This window comes from Thermomyces dupontii (genome assembly GCF_041956625.1).
Source record: "Thermomyces dupontii strain NRRL 2155 unplaced genomic scaffold VTN31scaffold_1, whole genome shotgun sequence".
Lineage (NCBI taxonomy): Eukaryota > Fungi > Ascomycota > Eurotiomycetes > Eurotiales > Trichocomaceae > Thermomyces > Thermomyces dupontii.
In genome coordinates, this window is record NW_027192307.1 from 4,066,809 (window position 1) to 4,088,727 (window position 21,919).

The following is a 21,919-nucleotide window of genomic DNA, read 5'->3' on the forward strand; positions in this document are numbered from 1 at the left end:
GGTCTGTGTGTTTTGATGGGTTCCTGTCCCCTTCCCCAGCTGGCCCGTGTGTTAACAGTTTGGACTAAGGCCGATCGTGTTTGGTTTGTGTTGGTCGGGTGAAGGGGAGGGGGATAGGGGTGTTAAGAGTCCGAGGTCTGTGGTGGTGATCGCAGGTCCGAGTTTCTCCATGCATCTCTGTAGAACGCACACAATTGTATAAGTTCATGGAACTCTTTCGCCCCCCGTGGGGTGGCTAAGAGTTCCCGTAGATTGTGCCTAGGTCATTTTCGCTGGATCTTTCTCTTTACGAGGCGGCAGTGGAGGAAGTGCTCTGGGGTTTTCCGATGGTAGAGGCCTGCTTGGAGACAGGCAAGTTCACTCTGCCCGCCGTATAGCCAAGTTGGGCTTGGGTCACGTGCCTACACTGGCCAAGAGCCCCCCGGCGGAAAAGAAAGAAAAAAAAAAAATCACAAGTTCTCGGGCCGAGTCGGGCCTATAGGTATGCTTATCTCCGGATCCCCCATCAACGAAAATGAGAACAATGTAACGATTCCGTAGTGCAGTTCAGAACTGGCCAAGGATTTGGACGACCAAGAGCCATTCAGGGGATTGGATTTGCCCCGAGAGGGCGTTCGGCCTCTGCTGAAACCCGATTCCGAAACTCTCAACAGATAAAAGCTCTGCTGGGGATGCCCGGACGGGAAGGAGTTCTTTGTATCACACGGAGTCCAATTCTCCCATACTCCCGATTACTTAATAAACCCAAGATTGAGGACTTGAGGTCATTATTGAACTGTATAGCCAGTTTAAGCCACACAGGCAACAGTATTCCCGCGCCCTAAGTAGATAATGCCCTGCATGCGTGACGTGAGCATGCATGATACAAAAGCAATTGAGGGAAAAACAGCAGCAGGCTGCGAAGCAGGTGATAAAGTGGCCACCAGTATATAGAAAAGATAAATTCTTTGTCCCATTTCTCAAGTTCTGCGTCTCTTTCCCTTGACTTCAACAAGATGGCCGAAGCAGATTATAAGATCGATCATCTCTGTGTTCTCGTACACGGGTAAGTCATGTGCCCCTGGCATTCTCCAAATCACTCCGCAAATTTGGAATTGAGGAGAAGCTCAGTTGGCTAACTGAGGGGTTGGCTGGACACATCCATCCGTAGACTCTGGGGGAACCCAACGCACCTAAACTACATCGCATCAGCTCTGAGAGAAAGACATGGCGAAGATCGATTGTATATTTTGGCCGCGCAGAGTAATGCTGGATCCAATACTTACGATGGAATCGAACTTGGTGGCGAGCGCGTTGCACATGAGATCGAAGACACCCTGGAGAAGCTCTCCAAGCAAGGACACAAAATCAAAAAACTGAGTGTGATAGGGTATTCCATGGGCGGATTGGTGGCGCGGTACGCGATCGGACTCCTCGAGGCGCACGGATGGTTCGACAAGCTGGAGCCCGTGAACTTCACCACCTTCGCGGCGCCGCATGTCGGCGTGCGCTCGCCCGTCAAGGGCTTCTGGAGCTACCTCTTTAACGTGCTCGGGCCGCGGACGCTGTCGGCGTCCGGAAAGCAGATGTTTATGGTCGATAATTTCCGGGACACTGGGAGACCTTTGCTGAGCGTGTTGGCAACGCCTGATAGTATCTTCATGCGCGGCTTGGCCCGGTTCAAGAATCGGTCGGTCTATGCCAACATTGTCAACGATCGCTCCACAGTATTCTACACGACGGCAATCTCCAAAGTCGATCCGTTTCAAGACCCGAAGAACACTCGCTTCAACTATATCCCGGGCTACGAGCCCGTCATCATTGACCTGAGCGAACATATCGCCCCGCAGGTGGAGGATGCTGGGAAACGAACGTCATCGTCAACGGTGGTTGCCGTGCTGAGACGCTACATGATCGAACCTGCAAAGCGAGCCGCTTTCTATCTGTTTCTCGTCTGCTTCGTCCCCTTCTCGCTCACCGTCTTCCTGCTCACCTCCGTGGTGCAAACCTTCCTCAGCAACAAGAGAATCCAACTGCACAACCAGGGCAAAGCCGGGATTGTCCCGGCCAAGTATCGCGTGCCTTTGATCGTCCGGGACATGCAAGGAGCGGTCGAGAATGTGTTTGAGAATGTCAACGCCTCCCAGGATCCCGAGTATCTGGACGAAGACGAGGAGCGATTTGCCGACAATGGCATGGACAACGGAAACGCGCACAAGTCCCGCAGCAGGGAGAAGAGCGCTGGCACGGGCAAGCCGCCATCAACCGAGTTCGACGAGGTCAAGTATCCGCTGCTTGCCTTGACGCGGGAGCAGTTTGGCATTATCGATTCGCTGAACGCCATCGGCTTCCGCAAGTACCCCGTATACATTCACAAGGCGATGCACAGCCATGCGGCCATCATCGTTCGAATGCCCAAGGAGAGTTTCTCAGAGGGCAAGATCGTGGTGAGGCATTGGCTGGACCATGAGTTCGAGCTATGATTCAGCTTCGGTGGGTTTTCCAACCAGTAAGCTACCCAGGTAGGTGGGTAGCTAGCGCTAGCACTTCCAGCGCCGTGTCCGGCGCCTCCCTTTCGCTGGCCATCAGGCGGTATGCTTTTTGGCCGGCCCTCAGATGGGCGTGCTGTCATTGACTGGATATTCTCTATGAGAACTCTTGACTTTTGCCCGGTCGGTAAAGGCCGAGGGTTGCATGTTCTCGGTATGATGCACGTTCCACGAGTGTGGAGTTGCCTAGCAGGTACCTAGGGAACAGGGTCCTCTGCCTCGTGTATATATACAAGGTGTGTACCACGCACAGAAAAGCAGGCTTAGCACTGTTGGATACTACGTTCGATAGAATTTTGTTTGAAGTACTTCAATACAGATACAATCCAAGTCCGAGCCATTTCGTACTGATTACGAGGTTTTGAAATGAAGCCGAGGATTCCGAAATCCCGAATCTCGATTCGTGGAGCCTCAATTTGATGATAAAGTCTATCATCATCAACCAACACATTCCGGCGTCGCAGTGAGAAGGCAATCTCACTCTATCTATACCATTGGTATCACATGAATAAAGCGTCATGTCCAGCAGCAAAAGAGAAAAGAAAATGCACGAGTAAAAAAATCGAAACTTGTCGATCTAGTCGACGATACAAGGAAATTCGTTTAATCATAATCGCGCAGAGAAAATCACAAGATAACAAGGATAAGCCTCAATCTTCCAGGACTGCAGACTCCTCCTGTGTTTGTGGAATCTTAAAGTTCGCGTCAAAGGCCTTCTCCCTGAGAGACCTGGCGAACTCGCGGTGCATAGCAAATTTGACCGCCTCCAGGACGTTATCGCACGTTTTCTTGGGCGGGAAGCGTGGGATGGTGCCCTCCTGGAACACGCCCGTCTTCACCAGGATCGAGTACCAATTCGTCGTGCCGCTGTTCGGGTGGCTGTCGAACTCGTTCGTGCCGCGGATGTCGGAGTCAGGCGTGTCACCGACAAAGTAGACCGTGTCAGGAGCGCGGTCGATGCCGTGCATGTCCTTGCGCCACTGACGCAGGAGTCGTTGGGCAAATTCGTAGGTGCCGAGCTGGGGCTTGCCAAAGGCGATCGTCTTGAGCTCCTTGCCCGTCACCGCCTTAAAGAGGGTCTCCAAGGAAGCCCGGAGGGCACCCATGCCGATTCGGGTGTGTGGGTGAGACGTCGACCAGACGATATCATTGTGGGAGAAGAACACCGGTGGTCCCTCGTCAAAGGTCTCAGACCGGGTTCCAAGCCGCCCGTTCTTGGACATCAACACATCCAGAATGATTTGCTGGTCGCCGGCCCAGTCGCGGCTGTCGGCAAAGACGAAAATCGCCTCAATATTGATGTTATCAAAGTCGCGCACGCGGGAGTTTCGATACTCCTCTTCGGTTAGCTTGCGGAAGGGCGTGACGTCTTGTTTGGTTTTGATGATATCGCCGGGAGTGATGACGTCTTTGAATCCGTAGCCTTCAGCCACAATGCGGCACTTCTCGCCTTCACCTCCGACAACAAGCACGGTGTGATACTTCTCGGCCATTTCCCGCATCGGCGTGTGGCCGCAGATGAACTGACCGGGCGACACTTCCATGTCGAGTTGCCGGCTGAGGTCGATACAGCGCTCTTCTTCCGTTTTACCCCCGCCGTTGGTGACAAAGATATAAGGTCTGGGAGTAGATATGAGAATCAGGAGTAAGCCATGATGAACGAAAATCAATGCCTACACTTTGATGCCGAATTCATTGTCACCATTCAACACCTTCAACGCCTTGACGGCCGCGTCGATCGCCTTCCCACCGCGAACAAGGACCCCGTCGATATCAAAGGCAAAAGCATACTTGTCTGTGATCGTGGTGGACACGGGTCGAATCACGGGCGAGCCCGTCGGGGAGGCCTCTTCGGAGGTCGATTCATCGAGATGAGACTTGGCCAGCTCGATGGATTGAGCCGTTTCGAAAGCTTCGCTCTTTGCCATCAGATGCCGGGGGGGCACGACCACAGTTGGACCACCAAAGAGGTCTGCTCGCGTGGCCTCCATGCTTGAAAGACGCCGTGTGCGCTGGGAGCGGTCATCGCGCACGGCAAGATTGTCGGTAGCAGCCATAGTGCCAGACCCAATCTGTTGTGACAGACAACGATACGCGAAGGATTGATCTGGTTCAAACAAAGCGAACAAACGGTGTCAACCAGTGACACTGAACAAAAGCGGTTGGATTCAAGAGATCAAGAGATAAGAAAGAAAAAAAGTGATGAAGAACGGTGAGATTCTTCGCTTTTTGAAAGACATTGGAGCATCCAGGGATTCCGTGGCTTCTTATATATCTATGGCACTGCGACTACAGCCTGACAACGGTCTCCAGTGCTGCTTCACCATAGGCAGCTACAACGGCCATAGCACTCCACCCCGTGGGCCGTAATAAGAGCTAGCAGTTGCAAGTGGACCAGAGAGAGTCCATAGCGTCAATCAAACGCAGGTCCGAGTTTCTCCATGCTGACAACAGGGTCCAAGATTGGTGGTCCAGAGAAGCTGGGCTGGAGAATGTCTGACAATTGGGCGTTTTCTTTTTTTTTTCTGGGACCTGGCATTATATCGTCCATGGACCCTTTGGACAGCAACACAATGTGCAGTGCGATCATGTTCAGATAATCAGAGTTCCGATGCAAACAGGCTCAAAAGCAATTCATTCCATGGCCAATGACAACTAATCATCGCTTGATCATGCAAGCTCCAAACCAACCTTTCCCAACTGTCCTCCTTGTCCAGTCCTCTCAAAGAATTGCTCTCTCATTCTTTGTTCTCTGAAGTCTTTTTTGGTTTTTTTTTTTTTTTTTTTTTTTTTTTTTTTTTCTTTTCTTCAAGGTTATCTCAGTTCAATCCGATCGGCATCATCCATGGATAATTTTAAACTCTCAAAGCGCAATTTAACTCTGTAGCCCTATCTTTCCGCATTGGGTTTAGTAGGGGACCTGTGGCAAAGGATCTGATTAGCGGATTCGTCTTCGAGTGGGTCGACATGCGGGCGGAGTGGGGATCTGTGGATGCATTCCAGAAACCCTTGATATGCGCCATGCCCTTTTCTGGATCTCTCTTCCCGGCCATTGGTTGGCTCAGCCGGGTCGATATGACGTCATGAGTGGTCCGCGCATGCCAAGACGCTCTTGGCATCCGAGATCCAGCGGCAGACGTCACCGCTTGGCTGATTAGTCAGCTCTCTGACCGCCTGTCGAATCAGATCCGCGGGGGGAAAGAGCCTCGGAATCGTCAATCTGCACTTCTGCAGGCCCTTGCTTTGAAGTTGCTTCAAGGCTGAAATCCGAACCCTTTGCAGCTTTGGCCTCAGCGTCTGCTGCATGTCCTTGCTCGTACTTGGCTCCGTTAAGTTAGTTCTGGCTAGTTTGGCTGCCGTGCAGAAGGACGATTCATAACCAAGATGATTGACGGTACTAGGGAATTCAAAAGGAAGGTCCTCCGGATGTACAAGTAAGTATACGAGGACTCCACACAATATTGAGCTGAACTTCACCAATTGAGATTCAATACTGTACGAGTAGCAATCAATCGGTCATGATGGGATACTGGAGCACTCCGCCGACTATGATAAGAAGTACCAAGGAGAGATGAGGCTCAGGCCGCTCAGGTCTCCTCCGGAGGTGGATTGAAAATACCCCGGTTCTGTCCGGAGTACTCCGTTCTCGTATTTTCAACTACTAATTCATCCATGATGCGATGTTATTGACAATGATGACTCCTGCAAGAGCTTGACGCAAAGCCAATCAATGATCAATGGATTCAAATATGTTGGAGTTGGCGCTTGCTTGTCCTGCAGCTCCATTGAGTCGATTCATAAATAGTACAATATTAGCTCGAGCTGCCAGCCAGGATTGCACGGAGGACTCGAATACTCGATGAGTCGATGGACGATTGTACTCGGACGATTTTCAAGCATTCCAGCAGATCTGCCATCATCTGCGGTATAATAGAACGCCGAGTCTTGAACGGTGATCCTAATCTTATCAAACTCGCTATCAACGACGCCCCCGTCCACACTCAACGGTGGCGAATGAGATCAAGTCGCTAAATCATGGGCTCTGAACAACTTGATTAGTACCGAATGCAAATATAGTGCAACAAATGGACAACTGTATAGGACTGATAGGCCGACAAGCAGTACCTAATAGCTACGAGTTACTACAGCATGAGGTAGTACTGACTGTTACAGTAGTCACGTAGTGGGTTTACTGGGTTAAGTTCTTTTTGCTACTATTATTCTGCAAATTGCTGAAAAAAATAAAAAATTAACAAAAAAAATATGTCGGGGGATTTAGGAAAGGTACCTGCTAGCACCATCCCACCAATCTTCACTTCATTGCTTGGGACCTGCAGGGAGATCCATACCTACTCCATTCCTCCGTCGTATCTGCCCATTGTAGCCGTTGGTTCCCTCATCAATCGGTATGACGGTGCCATTCAGGGTTATATGCGTCGCTTGTTGCCATCCAGGCTGTAACCCCAGGTGGGCTTTGATCCATGTGGAAGAGAATGATTCGGAAGTAAATGCGGACGGCATTGCACTACAGATGCATTATGCACGTGTGAGTGGAGCTTGCTTTGAGAGCTGGAGCACGGACTTGGTATGTGCTCCATCCATCTGTACAGACGGTACATCCAGAGTCCAGTTCGAAAAATGCCTTAATCACTACCTACCGAGTAGGTACATCAGTATCAGGATTTCTCAGCTGAGGCGAACTTTTGGTCATATTGCTGGCTGCGGATCGGCCTGATCGCCCTTGTTCAGCTTCATTTCTAAAGAGACCGTGTTTGGGGCCATCCAAGTCAACGTGGTTCAAATGATTGGTTCAACCATCATCGATGTTCCTGAGAACGGGCAATTGGGACAATATTCTCAGAAACGAAAGCATGAATCCATTGTCGGCCCAACATCAAAGTCTATCCTATTCTACAAACATATATTACAACAGTTCAACTAAAAAGAACCTGACAGGGCGTTCCATGTCACATCAATCGACACTCAGACACAAGTCCTCTCCTCGTCTCGACGGCGTGATTCGGTGCTCGCGCGGAGATGAACTCGACGAGGAAATTCGCTGGTGGTCATCAGATGCCGTGGCTTTGCGTTCTCGAGCCGCGGGTTTGCGACTGTCAGTTTCCCTGGCGACTTCCCACTGCCGACGTCCTCGCGCCGACGCGGCGTTCTGATGATCGCCACTGCCTCGGCCGAACTCCAGCTCCATCCGGTCTGCCACGGCCTCCCCACGGCGCTTGGCTAGCAGACTGCTGGAGGGACTGTTTGACCGGGATCGAGCAGAGTCCGGAGCAAAATAAAGCGGGACGTTCATAGAACCCTTTTGGTCCGAGGGGGTCATCTTCGCTGTCTCTGAGCTCGCTCTCGAGCTGTAATTGGAAGACTGAGTTCGCTCCGAGGCGGGGGCCGCGGGGCCGACTTGGACAGGAGGACGCACCATAACAGCTGGCGGCACTGTGGGGTATCTGATGGATGGGCGACTTGTCCCGTTCCGTCCACCGGCCGCGTTGGTATCAATGCGACGTAGCTGCTGGGAAACCTGATCGGGCTGGGAATCTTCCTCAACACCGACTGTCTCAAAACTGGTATCGGATTCCGTAGAGAATCGGTACTGCTGGCGGCTTGACTCCTTGTATGCCCCGAGACGAGAGAAATTACGCTCCGGGAGCCTTAGGTTGGGATCATTGCGTTGTAAGATCTGACCCCGACCGGGATTTTCCCAACGAAAATCATTGAGCTGATTGCCAGTCTGCGGTTGAGTCTGGCCACTGGTTTCAAGCTGACCTCTTCCAACAGGATACAGTGCGAGACCAGAGTTCTCGGGCTGTCGGTGCGGTCGTTGGGCGTGATCTTGCGGTGCAACACGGCTACTAGCAGCTCCCGGCTTCTCGATTTCGCCTTTGGGATTGGCCTTCTCACTGCCTGGCTCATTCTGATAGCTAACTCGCAAAGGTTCTGGGTATAAATCCGACCTGGTATTATTGGGAAGGAGGCGCGACACTGAACGTTGAGAAGATTCACTGCGTGGAGACGCAGTGTAATCTGTCATCGGGGATGGTTGGACAGATGGGGCGTCCTTGGAGGGGCTCGGTACCTCTTCCGGTATTGGAGTGATTGTCACCAATGGACCCGTCCGACTGACAGGTTGCAGTGGAAATTGGTGGAAGTTAGGTCCTGGGGTAACATGTGCACCGACGTCGCTGAGAGCTGGAGAGGAATGGCTGGGTGCCCCAAAGTTGGGTGGCTCACTCATCTCACCTCCAATCTCGAAGCCCTCCCTTTCGGCCGCCAGTCTCCTTCGCCTGTACTTGCGACCACAGAATACAACGAGGACGCCAACAAGGAATGCAGCTGAAATACCGGATGCGACTGATAAGCCGATGACGGCTGGTGACGACAAAGCAGACGACTGCGAGTCTGCTGACGGGGAAGGCGTCGCGCTTGATGTACCTGTAGGTGACCCAGCGATTGACTCTGATATGCTTGATGCAGAAACGCTTGATGTGGAAATACGCGACGAAGTGGTGGCACTCTCTCGAGGTGTCGTCGGCACTGAACTTGAAGGAGTGACAGTGGTGAGTAGTGTGGAACTTGGAACGTTAGTGAAGGTTGTGGTCGAAGTGGTCAAAACCGTTGCAGTAATTGTCTGATGAGTTTGAGGTAGGGCTCCGGGTATAGCCGCACATATCCCGTAGACATCGGTTCCCGAAGCAGTTGACGGAGGACAGGACCCTACAACACAGACCAATGCCGCCTCACCGAGAGTGAGGCCACTGGTGCTGTTTGTCCGACAAAGACACGCCAAATCCGTCCTGTGACAACAGGCGCGCTTCTCATATTCATTGTTGATGAAATGTCTGACGCAAGGAAGGGCGCATGAGGGAACTTTCTGAAGAGCCTTGTCGAGATCAGAGGAACAGTCACTGGACGCAACACCGACAAAGAGCACAACGAAGGCAAGAATGGAGGCGACGTCCTCGAACCATCTTCTGCGAAATAGATGCATGGCGTTCGTCGATTGATTCTCATCAGAGTCGCAAGATGCTGCGGTTTGAATGGTCAACCTTGATCGTCATCAAGTGAAGCCAGCTGTCCTGAGTTGCTTGGCCTTCTGCAGCAGTTCATGGTATAGATGTGGTGGTCAACCTTGTTGCCAGGTTCGAGCGTCTCCGGCAAATTAAAGCAATAGTACGAACATTGAACGATCGGGTCAAGAAACAACGCAAGAAACGAGTGTTGAAGAGTAGAATTCAAAGTGCTATATCCAGCTCTGTGGTTGACATGATGACCGTTGTATGCGAAATTTCAACCGGAGCGCATTCGCGGTTTAGGGTTCATTCTTAAAAGCAGGCACAACAAACGCTGCCTGCCGCCCTGGAGACGCCATCGTGAAACAGTAGGAATGCCCGATCATTGCGACCCGGATAGCTCGCTGGTCGAGGAAGAGGTTCTCTGAAGTTCCGTTGGTTCGGAGATGCATATGGGTATGGCCGTACGCGCCGCACGGGCGCTTCCGGAGTTTGCTGGTTGTGGCTGTTTGGCACCAGCACTGAACAGTCGGGCTTAGCGCTCAAGAGTCAGGTGACTTGCATGATCGACCATTGACAATGATGATTTCTTCAGCCTTCCCCAGCAGCCCTACCGTCTTCTGAGACGAATCGACGACTGACATTTCCAAGAGTACGAGGTTCTCAAGCGCGCTGATCGTAGCGTGCCGTAGTGAAACTGGCTCGGTCAGATCCATGTCATCACTAGTCACCACCATTGTCATCTTGAGTGGCGCCGTACGGAGTACTGTACTGTACTAGGCTTTCCGCATCAACCGAAATTTATTACGTGCTCCAACGCTGGACGTTTATCCGATGAAACTTTCTTCTCCGTTACTCGTACAAATATCGCAATCCCCGGCATTATCATCGAAACTGGAAAGTCGTATTCAAAGCAGGAACCCAACCCCAGCCTCAAGGCGACACGAGAAGAACAGCATTGGTATCATCAAGAAGAAGAACAGCGAGAACATGGACGTTATAAACATATCAACATGCCACGGCAGAGGTTGCTCCCCGGATCGTCACTCTGCCAAGAACAGAGACGCTAACCGCAGTCGGTCTAGTCCGTAAACACCGCTGACCAAGCAGTGACAACAATCCGGCGTTTCCGTGCGCGCTGGCTGCAGCGAACACGAGTTCGCATCATTGTCGTTGTGCGTCTAGTACTTGAAAATCACATAGCTGAAAGGTGCGATGTCAGCAATGAGGTAGACTGCAAGAGAGGAGGAGAATGACGTACAGCGCGTGGATAATTCCCGGAATGTAACCCAGGATGGTCAAGCAGATATTGATCAGCAAGTCCACACCGCATCCTCGCTCCAGGAAAACACCCAGGGGCGGGAGAATGATGGCGAAGATGATCTTGCAAATATCCCTGAGAACAATCGGTCAGCATCACGACTCGGAATGGCCGGGTCGGCACAAAAGGTACCACGGCAGTGTCGAGACTTACGAAGCGGTGAACGGCATGGTGACAGCTGTACTTGATTTCTGTTTCTCTTGCGGATTCAACAACAAGCAAGTGGGAACACACAAACCAGAAAAGTCGAGAGAGAAGATCAGAGTTTGAGAAAGGGGGGGGGGAGATTAGAGCGCGGGAAGGTTTGGGCGGGATCAAGTGCATTTTAAGCAGTCCGCGAAGGCGCGGAGGGAGGCAACGTCATAGGTTCAGCCAAGCTTGTGCCACAGGCCGTGGCGCATGACAACTCCATTGTCTGCCATTGGACCGTCCTACCCGCGATAGCCCGGCCAAGGTTTTTAGCCACAGTTTCTCCCCATTATTGTGGGTTGATCCTCCAGTTTGTTGCGTAAACAAGACGTTGCGCGCGGGCCGATCCCTGATGACGAAGACCGTGCAAAGAGTTTTTGCATCTGCAGAGTTGGTCTCCTGACGAGTGACGACCAAGTCAAGGAACCTTCTCCATCACCCTCGCTTATGCACGGAGCCTCAATCATGAAGGAACGAGGTCTCAGCTGTTTTCGAATCACAATGATTTCGTCAACTGGTTTATTGATTACCTACCCGAACTGCTGAGTCAGCGTCTTCGGAGTCCTGGGAGAAGCTTGGCGAGTTGAGAACTTGAGGCTCAAAACAAAAGAAAAATAATGTAGGAGCTTCTACGATGTTGCATTCAGTCGCCTCACCAATGTCTGCTCTTTGTTGGCCGCCGGGCATATTCCGGCTGTTGTCGGGCAGGGCCTCGTATAACAGATTTGCCCACGGCGCCTCTGTGTCTACCATCAGTCGACGACATGGCGCAGTGCGGAATTTCAGCTCTTATCCGCATCATCGCAGCCCGACCGCAGGTAACGCGCAGGCGATAACCTTCCTAACTGCTGCCCCTGTGACGCCGGTGTGTCGAATGGTTCTTCAGAAGAATTGCTAGAGTTCCTAACAGAGTGCTAAAGGCTGTGGAACAAATTACATCCTATTTCGCTTCACTTTTGCCCATCGTAAATCATACTCGTGTCGTCCCGGTGATTTTCGCGTCCACCTTCTGCGCGCCTTTGATAGACCCGACACAATCGTCACTAGGTGAAATCGTGAACAGCCTTTTCGGAAGAATCCATGCCGGCAATCCTCCGGCTGTCGCATATACTGTAACGGCCGTTGTAGACAAAATCGCTGGGAACACTGGTTACGCGGCTAATGGAGAGGTATTTACGCATCAAGCGCCGCAGGGCAGAGAGGGGCTGTCATTGCTGTTGGCAGATGCCACAGGTGTGACCGCTCGAGGCACAAAGCCTACGCGGACTCGAGGTGCTGCTTCCGAGGAGCCTGCTTTTATCCTGTCGACAATGCCTGATGCTGGCAAAGGGGCACTCTCTCATGAGGTTGGGCTGCGACTCGCCAACACCATCTTCGTCAATGGGAAGGATCGAACGTTGATGGGCATGAAATGGAACTTCGACGCACAATCCCAGAGATACGTGCTTGACAAATGCCGCGACCTCGGTGTTTGCAGCGTTGGCCTGTCCCAGAACCCACTGCAATGTTCGATTAACATACCGCTCATGCCCGTCACACCCCCTCGGCGAGTGGTATCGAGCATGGGGAATATCCTCCGCCAGGTGTCCAAATCGCTAGAGTCCACGGCCGATGCACACCCTGCCTCGGCTGACCTTGAGAAGGAGTTACCTCGATATGTTTCCTCGCTTGGCGTACCGCATCAGAGGGTCTCGGTATGGGCATTGGTCGAGCCGGCCGAGTCAGCGCGCCCAGTTCAGGAGTGGTCCGCTCAGCAACTGGAGGAAGCAGTCAGCCGAGGCGCCCGGCTTCATAGGGTGATGAGCGGCGGCGGTGGTTGGGGGAAAAAGCAAGGACTTCTCTCACTCGATCCGGAAATATCTTTCAGGGACGAAAAGGTCTCAAGGACGGAGGCCCCCGTCCAACAAGTTCTCGACAGAGATGAACATGCAACTGACCTTGACTCATCGTCTGACGTAGCCGAGATTCTGGATCTGAGTCTCGAAGAGAACATCGCTACGCTATCTCAGATTGCCAAAGAGGGTGACTACATTCAGTTCTTCGTGGAAACCCCGTCGGCTAAGAAGGCAATTGATGAAAGTTTGGTCGAGACACAATCACAAGCTTTCTCAGCAACCTTCGCAGTCGCGGCACCCTCTGACATCTCCCCGGGAGCAGTGGGAGATGCTGGAGAGAATGCGCACGATCCAGAGCGGAATCTTAGCGTGCTGTTGAACTGCTTTGGCGGCCTTTCCGAAACAGCGATCACCTACCGTCTCAAGGGCGATGCTGCTGACTTTCAGCGCAGCACCAAGCTCTCCATGCCGGGAGCACAGGTGGAACTGAAGCTACTTTCCACATCATGATCTCCTGTAATATTACAAGCATTTAAGACATAGTAGTCATTGTCATCAAACATAAAGTTACGATTCTCTCTCATGTTCCTCAATGAGCCATGAGTTCTGAATGGCCGGTTTACACCTTTCGTTGTACTTACTCTCTACCTATATAGTATGTACGGAGTACTCCGTACTCTTGTAGGCCTAATGAACGAGGACGCCAAGAGGGTCACGTGACCAAAGTTGCTGCTTCCCAGGTTGACGAGGTCCCCAGATCGTGCTCAACTTCTCGAGGCTATCACAGCAACTCATCTCGTTCTCCCTCTTCGCATCGCTCACGACGGTGATCTCCATTTGAGCGATCAACGAGAGCCTTAGCTTTGTGAAAGGGCATAGTATATTGTTTTCCCAGACGATTGCTGCTCTGTTGTCGAAATGTCCACCGATCTCTGGTAAGGCGGCCTTCGCGTCCTCCGGGCTCGTTCCGGGGACAAGCACCCTTGTCATGAACTTCCCTGGATCGCGATTCACGCTTTGAACAATGTTCCATTGCTGACAACTTGTCATCCTCTTAGTCCTGTGTACGCGGTGAGTTACTCTTCGCCAAGTTGTCTGGAACGAACCTCGACCGTCATCCGGCATCTCACCGCATAACATGAAGAAAAAGCTGGGACTGACGCATTCTTCTTCTTTATAATAGCCCTTTTTCGGTGCGCTGGGCTGCACCAGCGCCATCGTGTTCACCTGCTTTGGTGCCGCGTATGGCACTGCCAAGGCCGGTGTTGGTGTTTGCGGGATGGCCATCCTGCGACCGGACCTGATTGTGAAGAGTACGTTGCCGGCTGCAAGTGATTATCAATGCGATATTGAATCGGGACGTGGGCTAATTGGTTCTTTTCCTGCAGACATCGTCCCTATTGTCATGGCTGGTATCATTGGTATCTATGGTCTGGTGGTGTCGGTCCTCATTGCCAATGACCTGAACCAACGGTTGTCCCTGTACACTGGCTTCATTCAGCTTGGTGCTGGTCTTGCAGTCGGTCTAGCTGGTCTAGCCGCTGGGTACGCTTCCATTTCCTTGTGTATGAACTGAAGAAAAAATCGCGACGGTCACTGACATGCATGTCAGTTTCGCTATTGGTATTGTCGGTGATGCTGGTGTGCGCGGGTCGGCTCAACAGCCGCGGCTATACGTCGGTATGATTCTGATTCTGATTTTCGCTGAAGTCCTGGGTAAGCTCGCACGGTCGCGCTCACCAAGTCGCGTTTGATACTTATGCATTACTCTCCAGGTCTGTACGGACTCATTGTTGCTCTTCTGATGAACTCGCGCTCGCGAGGCACTTGCTAAACTTTCCATTGTATGTATGACGGGACGGGATGAGTGGGGGATCATTGAGATCAATGGTCAAGCCCCCCCTTTTCCTGTCAGTCATCCAACATGGATCATGGACGATCAGGGGCAAGCACGAAAAGATGTCTGGCTGTACAATCTTAAGTATTTACGGGAGAACTCTCACATGCCAAACATGAATGTGTGGTGGAGATGAGGCGAAGAAACGAACGTACTTGATGTTCCTTGATATTTAGACTTTTCTTTTTATTATTTCCTGGCTGTCAAGGGGCAAGTGTATGATGATGAGGTCTGGTAGTTGGAATCGACGTTTGGTGCAGGGCGATCATGATCAGTCCACGTCTTTTTCCTCGTAATCACCTACCTTACCTACGTCTGCCTCATTGGCGAGGATATACACCCTAGGAATCTTACGACTCACATCATCGAATGACATATGTTCTGATTCCAAGGGAAGAGATGGTAAACTGACAAGGTAGTCCCGCTAGGACACTTGAGAGTACTCCGTACAACCGCCAACAAGACTCAAACCAGAAAAATCTAACTAGCAGTAGATAGGTAGGTAGTAGAGAGATGAGAGAAGTCTTGATATAGATATATATATATGCACACTGGGGAGAGTGTAGTAGTAAAGTAGGATTGTTAAGGAGAAAAAAAAAAAGGAAATGACATTCTAACAACTGTTGAGTCGATCACTGCAGTTTCCTCCCCGCCACTCCAAAAAAAAAGATGGACACCAACCCAATGATGATGATGATGACGATGATGGGAAGAAAGTAAGAAGGAAAGAAAAAAGAGACAGACAACTCCCTTTCTTTATGCCTTGTCCAACTTGCGGCGCAGGTGCCTTGTCTTGCGCAGCCACTTCTTACGCTTGTGCTTCTTCATCTTGAGTCTGCGTTGTCGTCGGACGCTAATTGCGTACATGGTGCGAGTGTCGCGCGTTCGCTCCATGTAGGTTTGTCCGGAGCGGCGGGGTTCGTCGACGGATGTTTCCGTCTCCGTGGCACTGGGGGCCTCCATGGTGTTGTTGTCCTGGCGCACAAACGGCGACACATGCGCGACGTAAGTCTTGTGGCCGTCCGAGTGTGTTGATTCGCGGATCGTCAACACGGTGGAGTATGTTTGCTGGCTCGTTGGCTCGTCATTACGGACTGTTTCCTCCGCTTTCGCTGCGATGGCCTCGTCCATCGGCACGGGAGGAGGCGGCGGGTGGAATGGTCGCAGGCGTCGCACCAACTCCTCCACCGGAGCTTGTAGATCCTGCGTGGCGGGACGATCCAGATGAATAATATCTATTTGCGCATGGTTGTTGGGCTGTCGGACATCATCCTGCGGTCCTTGTGAGGCAATTTCCATGGTCTGAACCATCGACGACAAGGTGTCGATCATGTCGTCGGTACTTTTCCTCGAAGCCTTCGAGTCGAAAATCGCGTTGAACGCGTCCGGGCTGGTTGTCGGCGGAACAGTGGTAGTGACCGACATGGGACGATGAAGGGAAAAGAACGATGCCACATGCATGTCTGTACGACGCCCCCAAAAAAAAGTTAGCAAAAAGCTCTTCCTCGGTGAACATCGCAAACAAATCCACAAACCTTGTGGCTGCAAATGCTGCGTAGAGGGCACGCTCGGTAAGTTCAGGAACGCCGACGACTGACTCGACTTGCCCGAGCCATTTCGACGACTTTCCTTTGCTCGCCGCTTGGCGGTCTTGCCGTCACGCTTTTGCCCGGTCGGGCTCACGCCTTTAGCAGGCGCTTGCGATGACGTATCGATGGGCCGCGATCCATCGTTCGGAGGGACGGGCGGTTTCGACGACGAGTAACGTCGTTGATGCAGTCCATTACTGGCCGTCTCGAGCAGTTTCGGCACTGCAATCGCGGCACCGGCAGTCGGATTGACGGACGGTAGCGAGACGGCCGACGCCCGCACTGCACTGCGAAGAGAAGTAGTAAGCATGGTGACGCTACCGCAACTCCGAACAAGAGTTTCGACAGCGTGAGAGAAGGGAACCTGGTGAATGTTGTAAAGTCAAGTGGTGGTGAGTCGGCCGACTTCAAAAGTCGACTGAGGTGATTAACTTACATAATCAATCGCCAAGAGCTTGGCAGGTCATGTGCACATGGCACGCCACATGAAAGCAAACAACAACCGACAATGTGATCGAGAGAATTCGAGATGGACCTTACAGTCAGTCGACTCATTTTGTACAGTCTCTGTGAGCGCCCTTCTTGTCTGCGTCCAGATTTCAGTCAACGTCGAAAAGCACATCAAGGCCATCGGATGGCCTCACGGTGATCCCGAGAACCTCCAACCACAGGCTGTACCTTTATGGCTATGGTGATGAATACTTTGTACTATATCGAGGGCTGCTGCCAATATTTTCCGGAAACATCTTAATAGACTCAAGAACTCTCTTCGTGGAATTGCCTGAATGTGTGGCTGTGGTCGAAGATGTGGAACACTCCCATTCAGTATTGGGAAGACATGAAGAAAACACAATAGCCTCCAGGTATAACCGTACATACAAGCTCTGGAAGAAAACGATTGCCTCCATAAAGTCAACAGCAATACAGAGGGCTGCGCATGCATGGACTTCTCGGTACTTCAACCGCAAAGATCATGAATGAAAGTGCAAAACAATCGAAAGAAAACAGGCAGGGAAAGGTGTGCAGGTAGATAGGGGATCGTTGGAGAATCTGCAGTGCAAGCAATGAACAATCCCCGTCGTACCAAAAAAAAAAAAAAAAAAAAAAAAAAAAAAAAAAAAAAAAAAAAAAAAAAACCCCAACAAAGAGAAAGAAGAAGCCAGAGGGTCTATCATTAAAACCGTTCATCATCATAGTATCAAGGTGTGAAGATTGTTTTGGATAATCATATCCTGTACAGAGTCCATGGTTGCCTTTAACAAATTTGTGTCGGTAGCGTTGGTGTAATGGATGTAGATCTCGCGCTCCGGCATTCTGTTGATGCTTCGGAAACGATTTGCAAAGTATTTGGCGGCGGCGTCATAATTACCCTCAGGTCCGGTGTAATCAGGGAAGTGGGTTTTGATCGGAGAAATCGCCAGTTTCTTCCTGAAGAGGTCCACCTTATTGAGGAAAAGGATAATCGGCTTTCTCTTGAACCACTCGCCATTGGCCAAGGACTCGAAGAGCATCATGGCTTCATGCATTTGGTTCTGTGGTACACAAATGTTAGGCGACCTTGAACGTCTCGACACCCGTTCAGACGGGACAGTGGAACATACCGCGTTCTGATCTTCGAGCAGACTTTGATCGTAGCCGGACAAGGCGACCAGGAAAAGGAGAGTTTGCACTCCTTCAAAACAATGGATCCATTTCTTTCGTTCTGACCGCTGGCCACCGACATCCATCATCCTAAAGTTCAACTTGCGCATTTCGAAAAGTGTCTCCGTGATGCCGGTGGTTCTTAGTCGCGAATGCAGCATGTCTTGATTGTCCGGGAGCCAGTCCGGCGTGAACAGCTCATCGATCTTACCAAAGAAGCTGTGGTTTCCAATGAGCGACTGCACCTTCAGCAGAGATCCGGCTAGAAGCCTTACTAATGCAGGTTATCATGGAGAGCAAACCCGTGACCGCGTGCAACTGCTTGTTGGACACCTTGGTCTTCCCATAGCTCCTTCATGGCGTCCCGAACGGTCAAGTCAGAGAAGGCTTCATCCGTGTCAACGTCCGCCTCCGTCTCTGCCAGTTGCTTCGCCAGTGGCTGTTTGGTCGAGGCTGGTCAATGCCAGGATCCATTTCTGAGCGCGCATCGATCATTACTCACCTTGCTTGATTCCCGTTCAAACTCTATTTTGTGCGTTTCCATGATATCAAGGGTGACCTTGAAAGCCACGACTAGATTCGAGTAGATGACTGCTCGATGTTGGCATCGCTCATCGACAGGGAAACCACCCGAGTGGATTATGCGCATCTGTTTGATGATTGTGGATTTGCCGGATTCTCCGGCCCCTATCGCTGGGTGAGCAGCGCCTTGGTAACACTGGTCAGGTGCAGACATACCGAGGAGCAGGATCTTGATGGTACGATCCAGCGTCTTCTTGTCCTGCTTGATCTGCCTTTCGATGCTCGCATTGATTCGATTGGCTTCCTTGTCCTCGGGGTCTAGCTTGGAGCTCGTGCAACCCATGGTGCTGACGTCGAGCAGCGAAGAGCCCTAGAAGAAAAGTGAAGTCGGCGTAGAAGCCGTTTAGATTAGATTACTTGCGACGATGAAACGATCGGAAGAGTAACAAGAAATGTGCCAATGGGTAACAGGGAAGCAAAATTGTTGTCCGCAAGCGGAATGCGACAACAACGTCGTCGGTCGGAGGTGGACGCAGATGGACGAATCGGCTCCAAGACCGGTCGGAGGTGTGTGACGGAGGAATTCTGCACCAAAGGAGACAAGAGAATCTGCAGCCATTTCGAAATCAAGTCAATGACCATTGTCCTCATCTTCTGTTTTCTTCCAATTTTGACGAGGGGAGCGCGCCTACAAAGGAATGCGGTAGCTAGGGGCGATGAAGATCAAACGAACTGAGGAACTGCAGCGATTGCAGATCTTTTTTTGGATACAGAGAATCCCCAAGAAACGCGACTCATGAACTTGGAAAAATCGACAATTAGAAATTAAAAATTAAAGAGTGGAGGAGTCGAGATGCTCGTGTGGCTGTCGAAGCCATGAAGCCGGTTTCTGTCACTGTTTGGAGTCTGGTGGTAGTTTGGGAGTGAGTTTGCCCCAAGCCCGCCAGGGGGATTTGTTAAAGTAATTTAGTCCTCCGTATTGGCTTCTTTTAAGTTGGAGGACGGATGTGTGAATAATGCGATCTGCAACTCACACAAGTAATTGCAGAACTCAATCGAGATGGGGGACGGAGTTAGGCGTAAACCGCGTAACTTAGTAGATTTATCTCCATACGAACTGCAAGTAAAGACGATTGGGGAGATTGAATTGGAGTTGAGGGCACCAGCACCCGCGTTTTCGACCAAAGTTGGCGAAGCCTGATGATGATTTGAAGCTGCTGTGCTAACTCGGTATGTATGCAGGTGTAAACTACCTCTAAATGGGCCTATCATCCGATATCGGGATATTATGCGAGCAATCATGGAGCATGGAGCCTGCAGCTATGGAGATTCACGAGCGACGAATTGACAAATGTCCATCGATCCCAATGGTCTGGAAAAGTAGAAATAAGCGTTAACTACGTTGTCTGGCGGCACGATCTGCCAAGGTCAATGCTGGTCCTTGTTCTCCGTCCTCCCGACGGGCCGACAGGAACTTACCGCTCATCAAGCACTCTGTCCAATCGATTGGTTCATGCATTTGATACAGGACATCCAAACCAATTTCTCAGACTGAAAGACAAGAACCTCAGCTTGGAGCGACCACTATGTACTGTAAGTTATGAAAAGTATGTTTGAATATCGAATTTCGCTCTAACTAGCGAGGACCGTACTGAAGGGCCTGGGCTATCCACACCACAGGACCACAGGTTCATCAATGGCTTGTGGCTTGTGTGGGACCCTCGACGAAGGTTTATCCGATAGCCCGACCTCCTCAATTATATTGGTGCTGAACTGTTGATCTTGTCCTGATGGAGGACATGACTTAGGCAGCGCTGAAAAGACAAGACCAGTTCTCGTCTCTCGTGACTCTCCTTAGAAAAAGAATGGAAGGACGCAGAGCTGCAGAGGGCTGCAACAGTACGCAGGAACGGAATCCTTCCACAAACGCCACGCAAAAAGTGACTCCATCTACGGTGGATCTCTTCATTAAAGATTACCTCGGCCTTGTGCAATCGGGTCTTCGGCAGCAGAGGATTGAAACCAAAGGCGATCTTCATTTTCATTCTACGTTTGGGTTGGATACTCTAAGTATACCGAGTATACAGTTATGTAAGTACTGAACTTACTGCATCAAGGGGCCAGGGCGCCAGGCCCTCGCGTTTGATGGATGTTTCACGTTAACTTGTAATAACGAGGCTCACCAAAATGGCCAAATCGTACCTGTGCCCCGCCACCCGACGCATTGAGCCTGCTGACTGGAGACTTGGAGAGCAACTCGCTGCCGCCCACAAGCAAACGAGGGAACTCCTGGCGTTTTTTAACCGACCAGCATCATCTGCTACATTACGTAACGATGAACGGAGATAGTCAAAAAGGCTTCAGGACGACTATGGATGTTTTTTACGAGTCTTCCACGTCTTCCACTTCTCTCCGCATCACGTACAGAGTTGCTCGATACTCTTTCGCCAGACTGTACTCTGTACAGAGTACGGAGAAGTTATGGAAAGTCAGCGGAAACTGTCCCGTTTATCGATCGACTGTGATTGCTTTGACCAACTAACTCGTGGATAGACTATGTTCACCTTCAAGTTTCCAACCGTGATCGCAACTGTAGATAGAAATCACTGGAATCGTAGGGGAAGTTTCTCCTCAGCCACCAATGTGAAATCTTCTGGCACTGCGGCAATGCCGGCTGAGAAGCCAACGAACGCCGACTGGAATCCGAAGTGACGGCTCTAGATTGTTTGCAACAGCCTTCTCGAATTCCAAAGATGCAAGGCCAGTTATGCACTGCCATTGTTCGATACCAAAATAACTGCACAACAGTTCCTGAGACAAGAAGGCCGTGGCTTCAATCGTACCATGAAGCAATGAAGGCTTCGGTTCTGAAGCTTGTGCCCAGTGTCAAATCTGAACGAAGTACTGAACTCGAAGCAGGAGAAGGAAACCGACTGTCCTTGGTGCTTCTGCAGCTAAAAGATAGAACCGCTCACAGGGACGGCCATTCAGCAAGAGTATATACCCCAGGTGGCCCAGGAAGATCCGGCTCAAATTTGAAAATGGCCGCGGTGGTGTACACGACATCCCTATTTGCAGCCCTACTGTTGCCCGGATTGAAGAGTCGAAGAGTCCTCATAAGGAGATGATAGTAGGCTCCCAGATTGGAGTGTGAGATTGTTGTCATCGTGCCGGTAGTCCAAAAGGAACCGTGAGCGTGAATGCGAGTCAATCGAAGCGGAACTGCTCTACGAGGCGTCAACATCAACGGCCGTCGAAGAGCTGCGGTTGCAATCCAACGACCACTTCACATGTTCCGGAGCTGCTTGAACTGTCGGAGCTTAACTCGTCGCTTTGTGGCATCTGTCAAAGTTTCCAGAAGTTCGTCATCTT

General features: G+C 51.1%; 10 protein-coding genes across 10 annotated transcripts; 5 read left to right on the forward strand and 5 right to left on the reverse strand.

Moving 5' to 3' along the window:
- Window positions 1-995: 995 nt before the first annotated feature.
- Window positions 996-2,462, forward strand: VTN31DRAFT_1540 (uncharacterized protein; the record flags this gene model as incomplete). Its single annotated transcript, XM_069401609.1, has 2 exons — window positions 996-1,045; window positions 1,151-2,462. The coding sequence occupies 2 exons, from the start codon at window positions 996-998 to the stop codon at window positions 2,460-2,462; spliced, it is 1,362 nt and encodes a 453-aa protein (XP_069264396.1).
- A 716-nt stretch (window positions 2,463-3,178) lies between these two features.
- Window positions 3,179-4,585, reverse strand: VTN31DRAFT_1541 (uncharacterized protein; the record flags this gene model as incomplete). The annotated part of the gene is made up of 2 exons (XM_069401610.1): window positions 3,179-4,148; window positions 4,206-4,585. 2 exons carry the CDS (start codon window positions 4,583-4,585, stop codon window positions 3,179-3,181), a joined length of 1,350 nt encoding a protein of 449 aa, XP_069264397.1.
- Window positions 4,586-7,500: 2,915 nt separating this feature from the next.
- VTN31DRAFT_1542 (uncharacterized protein) lies at window positions 7,501-9,531 on the reverse strand (the record flags this gene model as incomplete). Its single annotated transcript, XM_069401611.1, has 1 exon — window positions 7,501-9,531. One exon carries the CDS (start codon window positions 9,529-9,531, stop codon window positions 7,501-7,503), a length of 2,031 nt encoding a protein of 676 aa, XP_069264398.1.
- Window positions 9,532-10,734: 1,203 nt separating this feature from the next.
- On the reverse strand, window positions 10,735-11,044 carry VTN31DRAFT_1543 (uncharacterized protein; the record flags this gene model as incomplete). The annotated part of the gene is made up of 3 exons (XM_069401612.1): window positions 10,735-10,756; window positions 10,815-10,949; window positions 11,028-11,044. The coding sequence occupies 3 exons, from the start codon at window positions 11,042-11,044 to the stop codon at window positions 10,735-10,737; spliced, it is 174 nt and encodes a 57-aa protein (XP_069264399.1).
- Window positions 11,045-11,721: 677 nt separating this feature from the next.
- VTN31DRAFT_1544 (uncharacterized protein) lies at window positions 11,722-13,408 on the forward strand (the record flags this gene model as incomplete). Its single annotated transcript, XM_069401613.1, has 2 exons — window positions 11,722-11,928; window positions 11,984-13,408. 2 exons carry the CDS (start codon window positions 11,722-11,724, stop codon window positions 13,406-13,408), a joined length of 1,632 nt encoding a protein of 543 aa, XP_069264400.1.
- Window positions 13,409-13,816: 408 nt separating this feature from the next.
- Window positions 13,817-14,732, forward strand: VTN31DRAFT_1545 (uncharacterized protein; the record flags this gene model as incomplete). The annotated part of the gene is made up of 6 exons (XM_069401614.1): window positions 13,817-13,833; window positions 13,957-13,969; window positions 14,082-14,211; window positions 14,287-14,443; window positions 14,511-14,614; window positions 14,674-14,732. 6 exons carry the CDS (start codon window positions 13,817-13,819, stop codon window positions 14,730-14,732), a joined length of 480 nt encoding a protein of 159 aa, XP_069264401.1.
- An 819-nt stretch (window positions 14,733-15,551) lies between these two features.
- On the reverse strand, window positions 15,552-16,694 carry VTN31DRAFT_1546 (mitochondrial 37S ribosomal protein mS38; the record flags this gene model as incomplete). The annotated part of the gene is made up of 2 exons (XM_069401615.1): window positions 15,552-16,258; window positions 16,331-16,694. 2 exons carry the CDS (start codon window positions 16,692-16,694, stop codon window positions 15,552-15,554), a joined length of 1,071 nt encoding a protein of 356 aa, XP_069264402.1.
- An 880-nt stretch (window positions 16,695-17,574) lies between these two features.
- On the reverse strand, window positions 17,575-18,890 carry VTN31DRAFT_1547 (uncharacterized protein; the record flags this gene model as incomplete). Its single annotated transcript, XM_069401616.1, has 5 exons — window positions 17,575-17,916; window positions 17,986-18,244; window positions 18,301-18,464; window positions 18,528-18,712; window positions 18,764-18,890. The coding sequence occupies 5 exons, from the start codon at window positions 18,888-18,890 to the stop codon at window positions 17,575-17,577; spliced, it is 1,077 nt and encodes a 358-aa protein (XP_069264403.1).
- A 1,088-nt stretch (window positions 18,891-19,978) lies between these two features.
- VTN31DRAFT_1548 (uncharacterized protein) lies at window positions 19,979-20,327 on the forward strand (the record flags this gene model as incomplete). The annotated part of the gene is made up of 2 exons (XM_069401617.1): window positions 19,979-20,140; window positions 20,205-20,327. The coding sequence occupies 2 exons, from the start codon at window positions 19,979-19,981 to the stop codon at window positions 20,325-20,327; spliced, it is 285 nt and encodes a 94-aa protein (XP_069264404.1).
- Window positions 20,328-20,412: 85 nt separating this feature from the next.
- VTN31DRAFT_1549 (uncharacterized protein) lies at window positions 20,413-21,259 on the forward strand (the record flags this gene model as incomplete). The annotated part of the gene is made up of 3 exons (XM_069401618.1): window positions 20,413-20,638; window positions 20,725-21,035; window positions 21,101-21,259. 3 exons carry the CDS (start codon window positions 20,413-20,415, stop codon window positions 21,257-21,259), a joined length of 696 nt encoding a protein of 231 aa, XP_069264405.1.
- Between the last annotated feature and the right edge of the window lie 660 nt (window positions 21,260-21,919).